Source organism: Equus asinus, chromosome 14 (assembly GCF_041296235.1).
Source record: "Equus asinus isolate D_3611 breed Donkey chromosome 14, EquAss-T2T_v2, whole genome shotgun sequence".
Lineage (NCBI taxonomy): Eukaryota > Metazoa > Chordata > Mammalia > Perissodactyla > Equidae > Equus > Equus asinus.
This window is the reverse complement of record NC_091803.1, coordinates 16,354,447-16,371,208: the sequence shown is the minus strand read 5'-3', so window position 1 is coordinate 16,371,208 and position 16,762 is coordinate 16,354,447. Positions and strand designations below refer to the sequence as shown.

Sequence of the window (16,762 nt, the reverse complement as noted above, 5' to 3'; positions counted from 1 at the left end):
TGCTCATACCGCAAAGAAAAAAAATTACTTCATGGGGAATTCAACTAATTTCTAGTTTATTTTTTAAGACTAGAAAACTAAAAACAAAAATACAAAGAAAACTAAAACCTCTTATTTTTAAAAAATCACCTTTTTTCGGGAATCTCCACAAACTAGTGGGTGTGCTGGCTGTCCCTAAGACAGCCTTTTTCTACAGGTGAAGTTTCAAATGAATTGCAACTATCCTGGTACAGCAATGGGGGCACCTGGTCTAAAAACACTGTAAAAACATTCTACTCTATAAAAATATTTTACTGGAAATGGAGCAGGACTTAAGAACTTTATTTCAGAAAACAAGGCCTTGATTGTCAGGCCTATATTAAGTTCTGAACCTTAATGCTATATATTTGTACTTATTAAAAACTATATCAAGAAAAGTGTGCTAGTAATATGAACTTTTAGTCCAGTTGGGAGTTCTTCCATTTGACAAATGTGGTATTTGCATAGAACTGTTTGCACCTTTTTTATTTTTCAGTTTCCCCCTCTACTGGGCAGAATTAAAGCTAGAACTTTCTCTTTTGATAACGGTACAAAAAATGAACACGTTATTTGTAAATTGATGTTTTGTAACTACTGATAAACTTAGAATACTAGAATAAAATACTGGAATAAGCCTAATCCTAGGTAGTCTTATGAAAATGGATCACTTTTAACTATCTTTTCAATCTATATTCACATTGCTTTTCAAGACATTTTAAGATATATTTTTTTCCTCTTTTTTCACAGCTGCTTCTTCTGTTGGGGGCTATGTTTGCTTTTCCTTTCTTTTTTTTTTTTTTTTTTTTTTTTGAGGTATAATTTACAAGGGGCTACATTTTTTGATAAGGTTTCTTATCCAAAAGAAGACTGGATGTTTTGCTCTTGTCTCCCAAGAAGGGCCATTTTATTCTCTAGAGTAATTTCTAAAGTCATGTGGTCTTCACCTTGGGGACTATTTTGCATATGACTGCATATGATACAAATGGCAATGCAGGCAGACATCACCACATGCCCCCCAGGGATGCTGACTATGGAAGGAATACCTTGCCTACAGTGTAATATCAGTTCTGGACTGAAAAGCTGATGAAGAAACTCAGTTTTCTTTTTTGCATAAATCAGGAAAACTTACAGCTAGTATGCCATGTCTCCTTACTGACCTCAGCAGATGAGTTGAGCTGATGGTGTTACTTGAGATTCGAGAAATTATCTGAATGTTGGCTTGTGTAGGTTCATATCTACGTGCAATATTAACTAAATCAGAGAACTTTTACAGTTTCACGGCTGCATAGGCTGCCCTGTCCCCCATTCCATGTCCCCCATTCCACATCCATTCGTTACTGAACTTCATCAATGGGCATGGAAAGGTTACAATGTTTTCTTACACCAATTTTGTAAACACTTACAGTACAATACATGTTACTTTTCTGAGGCAAACCAAAGGTAAACTTCTCAAGGTTCTTGCTGCCTGCTATAGTAGCATTTGATGGAGTTATCTTTGACTTATTTGTAGCAGATGAAGAATAAACTAGATTACAAAACCTTTTTTCAAATCTTAAACCATGTACCAAGTTTTTGGTCCAAATTATGTAAGATAAAGGTAAACTTAAATTGCATTCTATTAACCAATATGAGTGTATCTCTGTAAGCACAGTTACGTTGAAATAAAGTTTTAAGAAGCAAAAAAGAAAAACATCAATAATGCTTCTACATACCGGCAATTAGAAAATAACTAATTAGAAAATATAATTAAAATGAATCGCATTAAGACCATTGGCTGTGTATACAGAAAGAAAATAAAATAAGATTCCTACCTAAAACCACATCTAAAAGTAAATTCCAGATGGATTGATGTCTTAAATGTGAAAAGAAAATCTTTCAAAAGAAAACAGAGGAGTAGTTTTATGACATTAAAGTTTGTAAAGATTTCTCAATTAGGCTTGCACAGGGAAACATAAACCTTAAAGGAAAATATTGATCAATGTGGCCACAGCCATTTAAAAACAGCTATATAATAAAAGTCATCATAAAACATGATTTAAAATAAGCCAAAGATCTTATTTGCTAAGACTAAACACACATGCCCTTTGACCTAGCAATCCTACCCCAAGGAATAAACTCAACAGGAAGGTGTGCACATGTGCAGCAAGAGACATGCTCAAACATGTTCACAGAATCATTATTTGTAATAGCCAAAAACTGAAAATAACCCGAATGTCTACCAAAAGTAGAATGGATGAATTGTGACATATTCACAGAATGGAATGCCAGAAAGCAGTGAAAAGGAAGGAACAGCTATATACAACCACCTGGATGAATTTCACAAACACAATGGAGAACAAAAGAAGCCAGACACAAAGAAGAAGGCCCTATATGATAGCATTTATATAAAATTCAAACACCAGGCAAAACTACCCTATAGGCATGTATGCTTAGGTGGGAAGATCATAAGGGAAAGCAAGGAGTGCAGGACAGTGGCTACCTCTGGATGGGGAGCAATAGGTAGTGACAGGAGGACCACATAAAAGGCCTTCCGGGGGCCAATATTCTCTCTTGATCTGGGTGGTAGTTCCATGGATGTTTGCTTTATGATAAATCATTAAGCTCAAAATTTCTATTTTTACTATGTTTCTTTAAGTGTGTTATGTTTCACAAGGAAAGAAGATCTAAAAAACTCTAAAGAGTACAAGAAGATATTTGCAACAAGTGTAAATGACAAGGATTAGTGTTCAGAGTATATAAAGAATTCTTACAAATCAGTAAGAAAAAGACAAATGACCCAACAGAAACAAGGAAGAAACACGAATAGGTACTTCACAGAAGAGGAAACCAGAATGGCCAATAAATGCATGAAAAGATGCTCAACCTTATTAGCAATTAGGAAATGAAAATTAAAACATCATAATACAAAAGAGGATTCTGGGAAGATGGCAGAGTAGGAAGCACCAGGAATCTGTCTCCCCTCCTAGATGCCAATTTCACTGGCAGAATCTGTCTGATGTAACTATTTCAGAACTCTGGAGTCTAGTGAAGGCTTGCAATTTCCAGGGAAAGGCCTGGACAGTAAATTGCAGTTAATATTGGTCAATTTCAGCTCTCAGCACAGTAGCAGCTCCCCACCCCCTACCTCCAGCCCCACGGCAGGCAGCTGTGCATATGTTCCTGGAGAAGGTTGCACATGGCTTGCAGAAGCCAGTTTGCAAAACGTACCCTGTCCTCTAAGTATCAGAGATCTGTCCCCTGATTGCTCATTGATGCTTCTGTTCACAGAGGTACAGTCAAAGAGGTGGGTGGACATTGTTGCTGCACCTCCACACATTGTTGCAAGCCCTTCCCCCTCTGGCCGAAGTGATTTCCAGGGAATTTAAAGGGCTGGTGATCCTCTTATCCCTCCTTCATTTTTCTCTTTTTCCCTTTTTTGGAACCAGACATTAAAAACTAGAATATTTAAAAACAAATTCGCATATAGGGAAAATCAGAAAACGGCTGCATATGCCCAGGGAAAAGCATAGACTTGAAAAAGACCTGGAATGACCTTAAGTTTACAGCTCAGGCTGATCCTCACCACAGAGACAGCCTACATAAATCAAAAAACCAAAAACATTACACAAAAAAATAATACAAAATGGCAAACCCTGGGGAAGGAGGAGAATCTGATTTCTAGAGTTACCACATCATTAGATTCAAATGTCCAGTTTTCAACAACAAAAAAAAATCACAAGGCATACAAAGAAATAGGAAAGTATGGCCCATTCAAAGGAAAAAGATCAATCAACAGAAACTGTCCCTGAGAAAGATCTGATGGTACGTCTACTAGACAAAGACTTTAAAACACTCCTCTTTAAGATGTTCAAAAAACTAAAGGAACACACAGAGAAAGTCAAGAAAATGAAGTATGAACAAAATGGAAATATCAATAAAGAGACAGAAAACCTTTAAAAAATGTAGAGCTGAAAAGTATAATAACTGAAATAATAAATTGATTAGAGGAATTCAAAGGCAGATTTGAGGAGGGAGAAGAAAGAATCAGCAAACTTGAAGATAGGACAATGGAAATTATTGAGTTTGAAGAATAGAAAGAAAAAAGATTGAAGAAACATAAATAAAGCATAAGGGACGTGTGGGGCACGATAAAGTGGACCAATGTGTGCATTGTGGTAGTCCCAGAAGCAGGAAAGAGAAAGGGGCAGAGAGAATATTTGAAGAAATAATGACTGACAACTTCCCAAATTTGACGAGAGATATGAACATAAACATCCAAGAAGCTCAACTAACTCCAAGTAAAATGAACTCAAAGAGACCCACTCCAAGACCCATTATAACCAAACTTTCAAAAGACAAAGAGAGAATCTTGAAAGCAAGAGAGAAGTAACTCATCACACACAAAGGCTCCTCAATAAGATTCTGAGCAGATTTCTCATCTGAAACATTGGAGGCCAGAAGACAGTGGGCTGATATATTGAAGCGCTCAAACAAAAAACCTGTCAACCAAAAATCCTATATCTGGCAAAACTGTCCTTTCAAAAGTGAGGGAGAAATTAAGACATTCCCAGATAAGCAAAAGCTGAGGGAGTTTGTTACCACTAGACCCTACAAGAAATGTTCAAGGGAGTCCTGCAAGGTGAAATAAAAGGACACTGAACAGTAATTTGAAGCTGTATAAAGAAATAAAGATCTCAACAAAGGTAAATATATGGTCAACTATAAAAGCTAGTATTATTGTCACAACAGTTTGTGACTCCACTTTGTGTTTTCTACATGATTTAAGAGACTAATATTTTTTAATTAATTATTAATTTAAAAGCTACTATTATTGTTAACTTCAGTTTGTAACTATACATTTTGTTTCTTATATAATTTAAGAGATCAATATATTTAAAAGAATTATGAGTTTATGTTTTTGAGCACAGAATGTATAAAGGTATAATTTTGTGACATCAACAGCTGAAAGGGGTGGGGACACATCTGTAAAGGAGCAGAGTTTTGTACGCTATTGAAGTTAATCTGGATAAATTCAAATTAGAGTGCTATAACTTTAGGGTGTTGCATGTAATACCCATGGCAACCTCAAAGAACATAACTAGAGTATATACACAAAAGGAAATGAGAAATAATTTAAACATTTCACTACAAAAAAATCAATCAAACACAAAAGTAGACAGTAATGCAGGAAATAAAGGACAAAAAAGCTATAAGGCATATAGAAAACAAACAGCAAAATGACAGAAGTAAGTCCCTCCTTATCAGTAGTTACTTCAAATGTAAATGGATTAAACTCTCCCATCAAAAGAAAGAGATTAGATAAAAACAGATGATCCAACTATATGCTGTTTACAAGAGACTCATTTTATATCCCAAAACACAAATAGACAGCAAATGAAAGGATCAAAAAAGATATTCCATGCAAATAGCAACCAAAAGAGTGCAGGGGTGATTAAACTAATATCAGAGAAAATCGATTTTAAATCAAAAAACACTAGAAGAGACAAAGAAGGACATGATATATTAATAAAAGATTTGATACAGCAATAAGATATAGCAATTATAAACACTTACACACCTAATGACAGACCATCGAAATACATGAAACAAAAACTGACAGAACTGAAGGGAGAAATAGACAGTGCCACAATAATAGTTGGAGACTTCAATACTCTACTTGCAATAATGGCTGGAACAACCAGACAGAAGATAAGTAAGGAAACAGACAACAAACAACACAACAGACCAACTAGATCCAACAGACACATACGGAGCACTCTGTCCCACAACAGCAGCATACAAAGGGACATGGGACATTTTCCGGGATAGGCCATATGCTGGGAGACAAATTAAGGCTCAATAGATTTAAAAAGATAGCTATCATACAAAGTATCTTCTCTGACCACAATGGGATAGAGTTAGAAATCAATAACACAAGTAAAACGGGAAAATTCACAAATTTGTAAAAGTTAAACAACACACTCTTAAACAACCAATGGATCAAAGAAGAAATCACGAAGGAAATTAGAAAATACTTAGGAACTGGATGAAAATGAAAGCACAACATACCAAAACTTATGGGACACAGCAAAAGCAGTGCTAATGAGGAAATTTATAGCTATAAATGCTTACATTAAAAAACAAGAAAGATCTCAAATTAACAATATAAGTTCACAACTTAAGGAACTAAAAAAAGGATAACAAACTAAACCCAAAGCTAGCAGAAGGAAGGAAATAATAAAGATTAGAGCAAAGATAAATGAAATAGAGCACAGAAAAACAACAGAGAAAAAAGTAATAAAGCCAAAAGTTGGTTATTTGAAAAGATAAACAAAATTGACAAACCTTTAGCTAGATGAACCAAGAAAAACAGAGAGAAGACTCCAATTACTAAAATCAGAAATGAAAAGGGGGACATTATTACTGGTTCTACAGAAACAAAAAGGATTATAAGAAAGTACTATGAACAATTATATGCCAACAAATTGGATAACCTAGATGAAATGGACAAATTCCTAGAAATACAAAACCTACCCACACTAAATCATGAAGAAATAGAAAATCTGAGGAGACGTAAAGCTAGTAAGGAGACTGAATCAGTAATCAAAAATTGCCTGACAAAGAAAAGCCCTGCACAGACCACTTTAACACTCTACTTAGGAAACTGGATCTTTACAGGGTGTACATTCACAGGGAAGGGTATAGTATTATAATTCACATATATACTCTCCTACCAGCAGAGTTGACCCAAAGCAGAATTATAAGTCAAGTACAGTATGTGCACTGAAGCTTTTCTCTGGTCTGTAGCCTCTGCAATTCAGTACCCAGACAGGGCCTTTCCCATATCTAATCAACCAACAGCTGCTGTCAAGAAAGGATCTCATCCATCACTCCTTGGGAATATAACACTTTAATTCAGACTATCCCTTATTGTCCTGAAAAATGAAGACAAACCTCTTGAAATTTCTGACCTAAATGTCTATTCATTCTCATAGAGAAAAACTTCACGTGTTTATTAAAATATAATTGATTTTTTAAACTAAAACAAAAGCCTTGGACCTGATGGATTCACTGCTGAATTCTACCAAACATTTAAAGAAGAATTAATACCAATCCTTCTCAAATTTTTCCAAAAATTTGAAGAGGAGAGAACACTCCCTAATTCATTCTGTAAGGACAGCATTACCCTGATACTATAGCCAAACAAAGACACTACAATAAAAGAAAACTAGAGATCAATATCTCTCATGACCATTGATGTAAAAACAGTCAACAAAATGCTAGCAAAACAATTCAGCAACATATTAAAAGGATTATACATGGGGCCAGCCCCATGGCCGAGTGGTTAAGTTCGCGTACTCCACTTTGGTGGCCCAGGGTTTCGCTGGTTCAGATCCTGGGCGCAGACATAGCACCACTCATCAGGCCACGATGAGGTGGCATCCCACATGCCACAACTAGAAGGACCCACAATTAAAATATGCAACTATGTACCGCGGGGCTTTGGGGAGAAAAAGGAAAAATAAAATCTTTAAAAAAAAAAAAAGTATTATACAACATGATCAAGTGGGATTTATTCCTAGAAGCCAAGGATGGTTAAACATATGAAAGTTAATCAATATAATATACCACTTTAACAGAATGAAGGGGAAAAATTCATGATTATCTCAATTGATGCAGAAAAAGCATTTTAAAAAATTCAATACACTTTCATGATAAAAACACTCAACAAACTAGGAGTAGAAGGAAACTACCTCAACATAATAAAAGCTATATATGAAAAACCCACAGTGAACTTATACTGAATGGTGAAAGACTGCAAGCTTTTCTTCTAAGATCAGGAATAAGACAAAGATGCCCACTTTTACCACTTCTATTTAACAGAATACTGGAAGTTCTGGCCAGAGTAATTAGGCAAGAAAAAGAAATAAAGGGTATCCAAATTGGAAAGGAAGAAGCAAAATCATCTCAGTCTCAGATGATATGCTCGCATATGTAAAAACCCTAAAGATTCCACACAAAAGACCTGTTATAAGTTATAAATCAAGTCAGCAAAGTTGCAGGACACGAGGTCAATATACAAAAATCAGTTGTTTTTCTATACACTAACAATGAACAATCTGAAAATGAAATTAAGAAAACAATTCCATTTCCAATATCAAAAAGAATAAAATACTTACAAATAAATTTAACCAAGGAGATGAAGGACTTGTACTCTGGAAACTATAAAATATTGCTAAAAGAAATTAAAGAAGAGAAAAATAAATGGAAAAACAGTCCATGTTCATGTATTAGAAGACTTGATATTGTTGAGATGTCAATACTACCCAAAGCAATCTACAGATTCAGTGCAATCCCTATCAATATCCCAATGACATTTTTTTGCAGAAATAGAAAAACCCATCCTAAAATTCATATGCAATGTCAAGGGACCATAAATAGGAAAGTCTTTTCAACAAATGGTACTGGGAAAACTGGATATCCACAAGCAAAAGAACGAAGTTGACCCCTTTAACACCACCTACAAAAATTAACTCAAAATGGATCAAAGACCCAAATATAAGGCCTAAAAGTATAAAACTCTTGGAAGAAAACAAACATAGGGCAAAAGCTTCATGACACTGGATTTGGCAATGATTTCCTGGATATGACACCAAAGGCATAGGCAACAAAAGAAAAAATAGACAAATTGAGCTTTATGAAAATTTTAAAATCCTCTACTTCAAAAGACAATATCAACAGAGTAAAACACAACCCAGAGAATGAGAGAAAATATTTGAAAGTCATATGTCTGATAAGGGATTAATACCCAGAATATACAGAGAACTCCTAAAACTCAACAATAAAAAAAAAATCTCAATTCAAAAATCAGCAAAGGACTTGAACAGACATTGCTCCAAAGAAGATACACAAATGGCCAATAAGGACATGAAAAGATGTTCAACATCACTAATCACTAGGTAACTACAAATCAAAACCACAATAAGATATCACCTCACACCCATTAGGACAATTACTATTTAAAAAAAACAAAAAACAGAAAATAACAAGTATTGACAAAGATGTGGAGAACTTGGAACCCTGTCTACTATTGATGGGAGTGTAAAATGGTACAGCCACTGTGGAAAACACTATGGCGGTTCCTCAAAAAATTAAAAAGAGAACTGCCATATGATCCAGCAATTCCACATCTGGGTGTATCCAAAAGAATTGAAAGCAGGGTCTCAGAGATATTTTGTACACCCATGTTCACAACAGCATCATTCACAATAGCTAAAAGGCAAATGCAACTCAAGTGTCCATCAATGGATGAATGGATAAGCAAAATGTAGTAAATACATACAACGGAATATTATTCAGTCTTAAAAAGGAAGGAAATTTTGACACATGCTATATCTTGGATGAACCTTGAGGACATTATACAAAGTGAAATAAGCCAGTCAACAAAAGAATAAATACTGTGTGGTCCACTTATATGAGGTCCCAAGAGTAGGCTAGCAGTGGTCTAGTGGTTAAGATTTGGCACTCTCACCATCACAGCTCAGGTTCGTTTTCTGGCCAGAGAACCACACTACCCATCTGTTGCTTGTCATACTGTGGTGGCTGCGTGTTGCTGTGATGTAGAAAGCTATCCCACCCGTATTTCAAATACCAGTAGGGTCACCCATGGTGGACAAGTTTCAGCAGAGCTTGCAGACCAAGAAAGACTAGGAAGAAGGACCTGGCCATCCACTCCCCAAAAAACTGGCCATGAAAACCCTATGAATAACAATGGAGCCCTGTCTGGTATAGCACCAGAAGATGAGAGGATGGCACGACAAGACCAGGCAGGGTTCCACTCTGCTACACACAGGATCCCTAGGAGTTGGAATCAACTCAACAGCACTAGTAACAAGAGCAGTTAAAATTATAGAAACAGAAAGTAGAGTGGTGGTTGCCAGGGCTGGTGCGAGGGGAGAACAGGGAGTTATTGTTTGATGGGTATAGAGTTTCAGTTTTACAAGATGAAAAGAGCTATAGAGATGATGGTGGTGATAGCAGCACAACATTATGAATGTATTTAACACCACTGAACTGTACATTTAAAAAGGTTTAAGATGGAAATGTTTATGTTATGTGTACTTTATCACAATTTTTTTAATTGGGGGAAAAAACATCATGATACAGGTCACACCAATTAGACTGCAAAAAATATTTTTTCCTCCTTCTTCTCCCCAAAGCCCCCCAGTACATAGTTGTATCTTCTAGTTGTGAGTGCCTCTGGTGCCACTGAAGCAGAGTGCATGAACTTAACCACTCAGCCAGCAGGCTGGCCCTGATTGCAAAAATTTTAAATGCTGACAAAACCAGGTACTGATAGGAATGTTTCTTACACTGCTGATGGGAGTTTAAACTGACACAATCTTTTTGGAGGGCAATTTGACAATAATGTAGTGAAACTGAATTTTCAACTGGCAATTCCATTTCTAGGTAGGGAACCTGAAGAAATTCTTGCCCACGAGTAAGGAGAGATGCACACAGTTGTTCAATGCAGCACTGTTCAGAATAGCAACACAACGCAAGCAACACATTGCAATCAATAAGGAATGGATACAGAGTCCAGCTAACAGTTAAAATAAATAAATTAGATCTCCACATTTAGACAGGAACGGGATCTCAAAAATATGGTTTTAAGCAAAAGAAAAAGCAAGTTGCAGGATGATTGGACATTACGGTATAGTTGTGTAAATGCTTCAACCACACATTATTTTGGGATGCCTGCACAGGAAGTGAAAATGTGAAATGAATAGTCACCAATTCATTTCTTTTTTCTGCAAATAGTTACTGAGCACTTCCTATATGCCAGCCACTGGAAATAACTGTGGTAAACTAGACCTGCCCTCGTGACGCTTACAGTCTAGCACGGAATGGAGCACTGGACAAAAAAACACATTACAAGTAGGAAAAGCACCGCATCCAGCGTACAGAAGCAGTCATCTTCGGCAGGGAAAGGAGCGGGACCAGGATGGGGTACAAACAGAGGCGCACATCCATGTGTGTAACATTGTATTCATTATGTTAAATCTGAGTGGTGGGTACTTGAGTGTTTACTAGTGTTACCATATATGTGTTAGATGTTTAAAATATTTCACTAAAAACAATAACAAGAGGACTCAGAACACGAGTCTTCCAGGAACTTCTCTTCCAGATTTAATCTGGGATGATTTCCAAGTATGTGACAGTTAGCAGCAATTTTAAGCCACACTTACTGAGTCTAACAATTTTCTAAAGTCATTTATTTCCCCCATCCCCAAAAGTTTGTTCATTCATCAAAAATGTTTGAAGGACACTGTCCGCAACATATTTTTTTGAAATACTTACCCAATAAACAGAGATAGTTGGGTTCAGTCAATCTGGATAGTTTTGTGACCTGATTCAAGATGTTGTAAAGCTCTATTGGTTCACACAAAACCAAATCAGCCATCCTGTTGGGAAGAGTCAATAATGTGCAAGCTTAGTACCTCTTTCCATTTTAAACAAATGGCCGCAAAGTAAGATACTGAATTAAATTCTTTCTTAAAACACCTTTACGTGAAGATGAAAGTGATCAAGAAAGCTTCAAAAATTTGTAGTGAAATGTGTGCAGGGGAGAACAAAATCTGGAACATATCTGAGCCATAGAAATACCAAGTGGGCTGTAAAACACTCACCAATTCATTTGTTCTTTCACCAAATAATTACCAAGTGCCTGCCATATGTCAGGCACTGAAAACAGCTATGGGAAACTAGACTTGCCCTCATGACAGTTACAATTCAGCATGGAATGCAGACACTGGACACGAAATGCATGACACAAGGGAAAAGCACTGTCAACAAGTCAGCATCAAGGGTCAGAGGAGGAGCTACGAGGATGGCCTCCCCCAGTCAGGGCGATCAGAGAAGGGCTGTCTGAGATGGGACTGCTAAGCTGAGATAGGAGGCTAGACTAGACAGCCAGGTGGAAGAGGGATAGCGGGTGGAGGAGGTAAGAACATTCGGTATCTGAGAGAGGTCGGGGAGCCTGGTGTGGCGACAGCAGGGAGAGAGTGGTGAGTGAAGACCCTGAGGAGACCGACACAAGTCCCCTCGTGAGGGGCCTATCTGGATGAGGATAAGGATCACGATGGTCAACATGGGGTGGAGACTCGCTGCCGTGCATTGACAGAACTGCCTGGCAGGCCTGGGCTCTGGCCCTGATGGCAGGGCTGTCTCTGGTGCCCCAGGGACACTGAGGGGGAAGGCTGGGCCTGTGCAGCAGCTTCCTGCAGGGGCAGGGGCTACAAGGAGTTGCCCAGCAGACCTCTGGAGGCCAACAGGGACCGGGTGGGGAGAAGCTGAGTCCAGCGGTAATCTTGCTCACAACAGTTAGGGTCCACTTCAGAGTCACCAGTACGATGCTCCCGGGAGAGGCCACCCCGTGGACACAGGCCCTGGATCCTTCTCACCTCCTCAAGACTTCGGTTCTCAGCCTACCCTCCGTCACCAATTCCAGCCTCCACACGGATCATTCCTGCCGGCATGCAAACACCCACTACTGTACCTGTCGCTGTTCGCCTTTACAGCAAGGCTTCTCAAAAGCCTAGTGTTGACCCACTGCCTCCGCTTCCTCACCTCCAAACTCTAAAGGTCCAAATCCTGGCTCTGCCACTATCGGCTGCCTGACCTTGGGGAGTAATTAGCCTCTCTGTGCCTCAGTTTCCACCCCTGTAAAACAGGGGTAATGACAGTATTGCCACTTCTGTAAAATGAGGATTAATGAAATTACAGACGTAAGGCATTCTGAGCAGGGAGGAAACACTCAGTAATTGTTGGCTATTGGCACAACCTTCTCCCCTGGAGCTTCTAACCCCATCAAACCACAGAAACCGCTCTTCTCAAGGTCATCAACAAAGTCCATCTTGCCTAAGCCATTAGTCGCTTCTCTCTGGGCTCAAACAAAGGCATCTCTTAGCAGCATTTAGCCCAGTTGAGCACTCCTCCTTCCCCAACACTCTCTAGGCTTCCATCCCGCTTCTCAGACTGTTCCTGCTCAGTCTTCTTTGCAGGAGGCTCTGTTCTTCACAGAAGAAGGCCCCTTGGACAGAGCCATCTTTTCTTCTCTATCCACACTCTCACTCTAGGACAGGACTTCCCAACCTCAGCACCACTGACATTTGGGGCCAGATAATTCTTTGTTGTAGGGAGCTGACCTGTGCATTGCAGGATGCTGAGCAGCATCCCTGGCCTCTACTCAGTAGATACCAGTAGCAAACCTTCCCCCACCCAGTTGTAACAACCAAAAATGTTTCCAGGCATTGCCAAATGTCCCCTGAAAGAAAAGGGCAAAGTCACTGCTAGTTAAGAACCACCACTCTAAGATCTTGAGTCTAGGTGCTTCGTCTAGCCCCTTGAATATACCACTTGTTTACCAATGAGTCCCAAACTGCAGCCCCAGCTCGAGCTCTCCACTGGGCACCCAACTCCACTGGGATGCCTGACGGGCATCTCAAATATAATATGGCCAGAACAGAACTTTTAATCCACACAGCCCCACATCTCCAATAATGGTTTGTCCTGTAGTCTTCTCAGTCTCAATATAAACAGCATCATTATCCACCTAGTCACTCAACTCCACACAACTCCGAGTCCCTCGGCCCCTCACATCCAATCGATTAGCTCTACTATCTAAATATATTCCAAATGCATGCATTTCTCTCCACCTCTAGGGCTAACATCCTAGACCAAGTACGATCTTCTCTCTCCTGATGATATAACACTTCCCAACAGGACTTCTTGCCTCTTGCTTTCTCCCTACAGTCTAATCTTCATATGGTGGTCAGGGCGATCTCTCAAAATACGAGTTTCTTTGTCTTCGCCCCACTAGCTGTTATCTGACATTATCAGGCTCATTCGTTTGCTTGCTTTATCAGCAGTCTCCCCCCACCGGAACGTACAGGTCATAAGGGCTGGGATCCTGTCCTTCTTGTTCACTGCTGTATCCCCACCCAGGGCCCGGGATTTTCGGGGCAGAGTAGTGCTCAATGTTTTGAATGAATAAATTGTTAGTCACCATTCCTGCCTTCACCAACGGGGCCATCTTGACTTGATGCCATACATATAGATGCCACAGTTAGATTCCTCCTTAGGGCCTCCCCACCCCCACCCCCAGTCAGGTCCCAGGTCCTGTGCCTCCGAAAGCCATGTCTAGGCCATTTTGGAAGTGGTAACAGGATGGACTCTGTGTCTAGTCCCACAACTTTGTTAAGCTAACCCAACAGCTGGCTCCTAACCTATCTGGTCTGTGGCTCCGGGCCCACCCTGGAGCTCCCAGCTACTTTCCCCCATTACAAGCTCCATCTCTTCATTCACCAGCTGAGGGACTGTCTCCAGGCATTCAGGTACAAACCAACCAGCCCCAGGGATCAACTCCTTCAGACCTCCCTCCTTCCCAAAAGGGGCACTCTCCCTGGTCAAGCAAGACAGCCGCTCACCTGCCGGGAAAGTGCAGAAGGGGGAGAGCAGTGCCTGAAGCTCACAGCGTGGCTCGTGTGAGTGAGACGAGGGGCATGGCTAGTCAGGAGGACTGAGCACCAACGTCCCTCCCAGCGCCACTCTGAACTCTGCAGGGTTTAAGACGTCTTAGCTCCACCGTTTGGGCCCTAAGAATATTTTGATACTGAGCTTTTACATAAAACCATTAAACCAACATTGATGAGTTTTTGCCCAAAGCATTTTCCTTAGTGAATTCCATTAACCCACTTTACTTCCTTATTTGATTTTATTTCATAGTTAACCAATTCCAATTTTTTCCCTTTCAATTTTGTTTAGCCAAAATTATTTTTGCCAAGACCAAGTCTTTTTTGTGTGTGAATCTTACAATAAAGATTTGATTCCTTAATCAGATTTTTATCGTATCAGGCTTCACTGAGTATGGTTTCTCCCGCTGAGTTCCATTCATATCGATTATTTCTAACAAGTCTCCTTTTCCTAGTGACTGCTCAAAACAGTGGTGTCAAAATGGTAAGTTTAAGACATCCCCCTTTGGACTCTCAGCACAGCACAGCTCTTTATAAGAGAGTTTCCGGGCAGTTAATGTGATAGTTCTTGCAGGGGAATGGGCAGGCAGGTGGGAAGAGGGGTCAGAGAGAGCACCTCTGGGGGTCTAGCTTGATGGGGCGAGAGACAGATTGATCCTCCTAAGAAGTGACCAGTCTGAGAAATTCACACAACTTTCCGGGTGGCAAGCAGACCCACTTACGCTGTCAGGAGAGCAGGGTGCCGACACAGTCCTTGTCCCTGCACACTGGCCACCCACCAGCAGGAAGGGTCTTTACCCTTCCAGTGATGGCCCAGCCTTTCTTCAAACCAGGGAGCTAGTGTGTGGCTCTCTCTCCCAGTCAGCACAGGGCTGTCTGGAGACAGGTGGACTGGTGAGCTCAGATCCAGTGAGAGCACGTGTCTGTATCTGGGGAAAACTGCCAGTTGGGAAGGGGTGTTTCATTAGGGGTAGGCATAGCCTGAGACTAAGAGGGAAACAGACCAAACCCAGCCCTTCTTGCCTCCCTGTGCCTGACCAAGGCCTGGAGCCTTCCATTCTCATTGACACCATTGCTGTCAGAGGAGTTCCAGGACACTGAGAGCTCTGTCTAGCGTTCAGCCCCAGTCAGTCTCAGCGGACACAAGTGATGGGATTTGCTTCCAGTGGGTAAGATGAGCCAGACCATCAGCTTCCCTTTGGGCTCCTGGCTCAGGCTGAGCAGGGACCAGAGGACTGCACAGATACAAGTCGGGGTCCACAGCCAACTTCACTATGCCCTGGTTCTCTGCAGGGAACTGAGGCTGTACTAGGATGACCAAGGCTTAAATGCAGTGACAGGCATCAGTGCCGTCACCTGTAAACTGAGGCAGTGATACACACTGGGAAGGTGGAGGGATGTTATGTTGAGACAACTGACATAAATTGCCCAGCACTCGGCCTGGCATTGAGCAGGAGGTTAGGAAACAGATGTTCCTTTACTCCTACCTTTCTTTTCTCTTTGCAACTCCATCTAGGAGCCTCTGATAGCTACAAGTCCAGTAGACATAAAGCACCATGCAGAGAATCTCAGGACAAAGACCGGAGCAGGAGCTGGCCAAGTTTATAAGCAAGGGGAGCCTATGGTGTGGCCTGGGGGCCAGGATCCTAAGGGACCTGGTACAGTCTTTCCTCGATTCCGGCCTGACATGTTCTTTGTGGCCTTAACCTTGACAAAGCTAGAAGACATAGTCCCTGGCCAGAAGTGGTCCTGAAATGTGTCTCTTAGTTCAGAGGGGCGCCAGGTCCGACTGTTAGCGACCGCTAGTATCTCTGTATTTTGGAAGCAAGAGGTATGGGCCAGAGGCCTAGACCAGCTGCCCACATCCCTGTCCCTTGTCTTCTATCTTGCTTTCACTTCCATGTTCCCAAACCTAGGCCCACTACACCCTTGAGAGGTACCCTAGTGGTCCTGTGAGGGGGACAGGCCTACCCACGCAGCAAGTCAGCTGTCAGAGGTAGGAACTGCAACAGTCTCCCAAAGGCCATGACCACCACGTCTGGTCTCACCTCCTCCAACTCTGCCTCCAGCACATGCTTCTCCTCCGCTCCTTGACTGGGCCTAGGCCCCACCCTCTGTTCCTCTGACATGGGACCTTTGCCCCGACCAGGCTCAGAGCTTTGCCCTCACTTCCCTGACCTCTGGCTGGCCTCAGGACTGAAGGCTCTGCTCCTGACTTAGATCCGCCTCCC

At 40.8% G+C, this 16,762-nt stretch overlaps 1 protein-coding gene across 10 annotated transcripts in view; it reads right to left on the bottom strand.

Annotated features, from left to right (window-relative positions):
• The window catches only part of STYXL1 (serine/threonine/tyrosine interacting like 1), a 62,292-nt gene that overhangs the window by 40,662 nt on the left and 4,868 nt on the right, over window positions 1–16,762 (bottom strand). For all 10 annotated transcript variants that reach the window (XM_070484418.1, XM_044747230.2, XM_070484421.1 and 7 more), the window contains exon 2: window positions 11,359–11,462. In XM_070484418.1, coding sequence (XP_070340519.1) covers window positions 11,359–11,461 — 103 coding nt within the window. In that variant the 5' untranslated portion in view covers window position 11,462. The remainder of the gene's footprint in view (window positions 1–11,358; window positions 11,463–16,762) is intronic.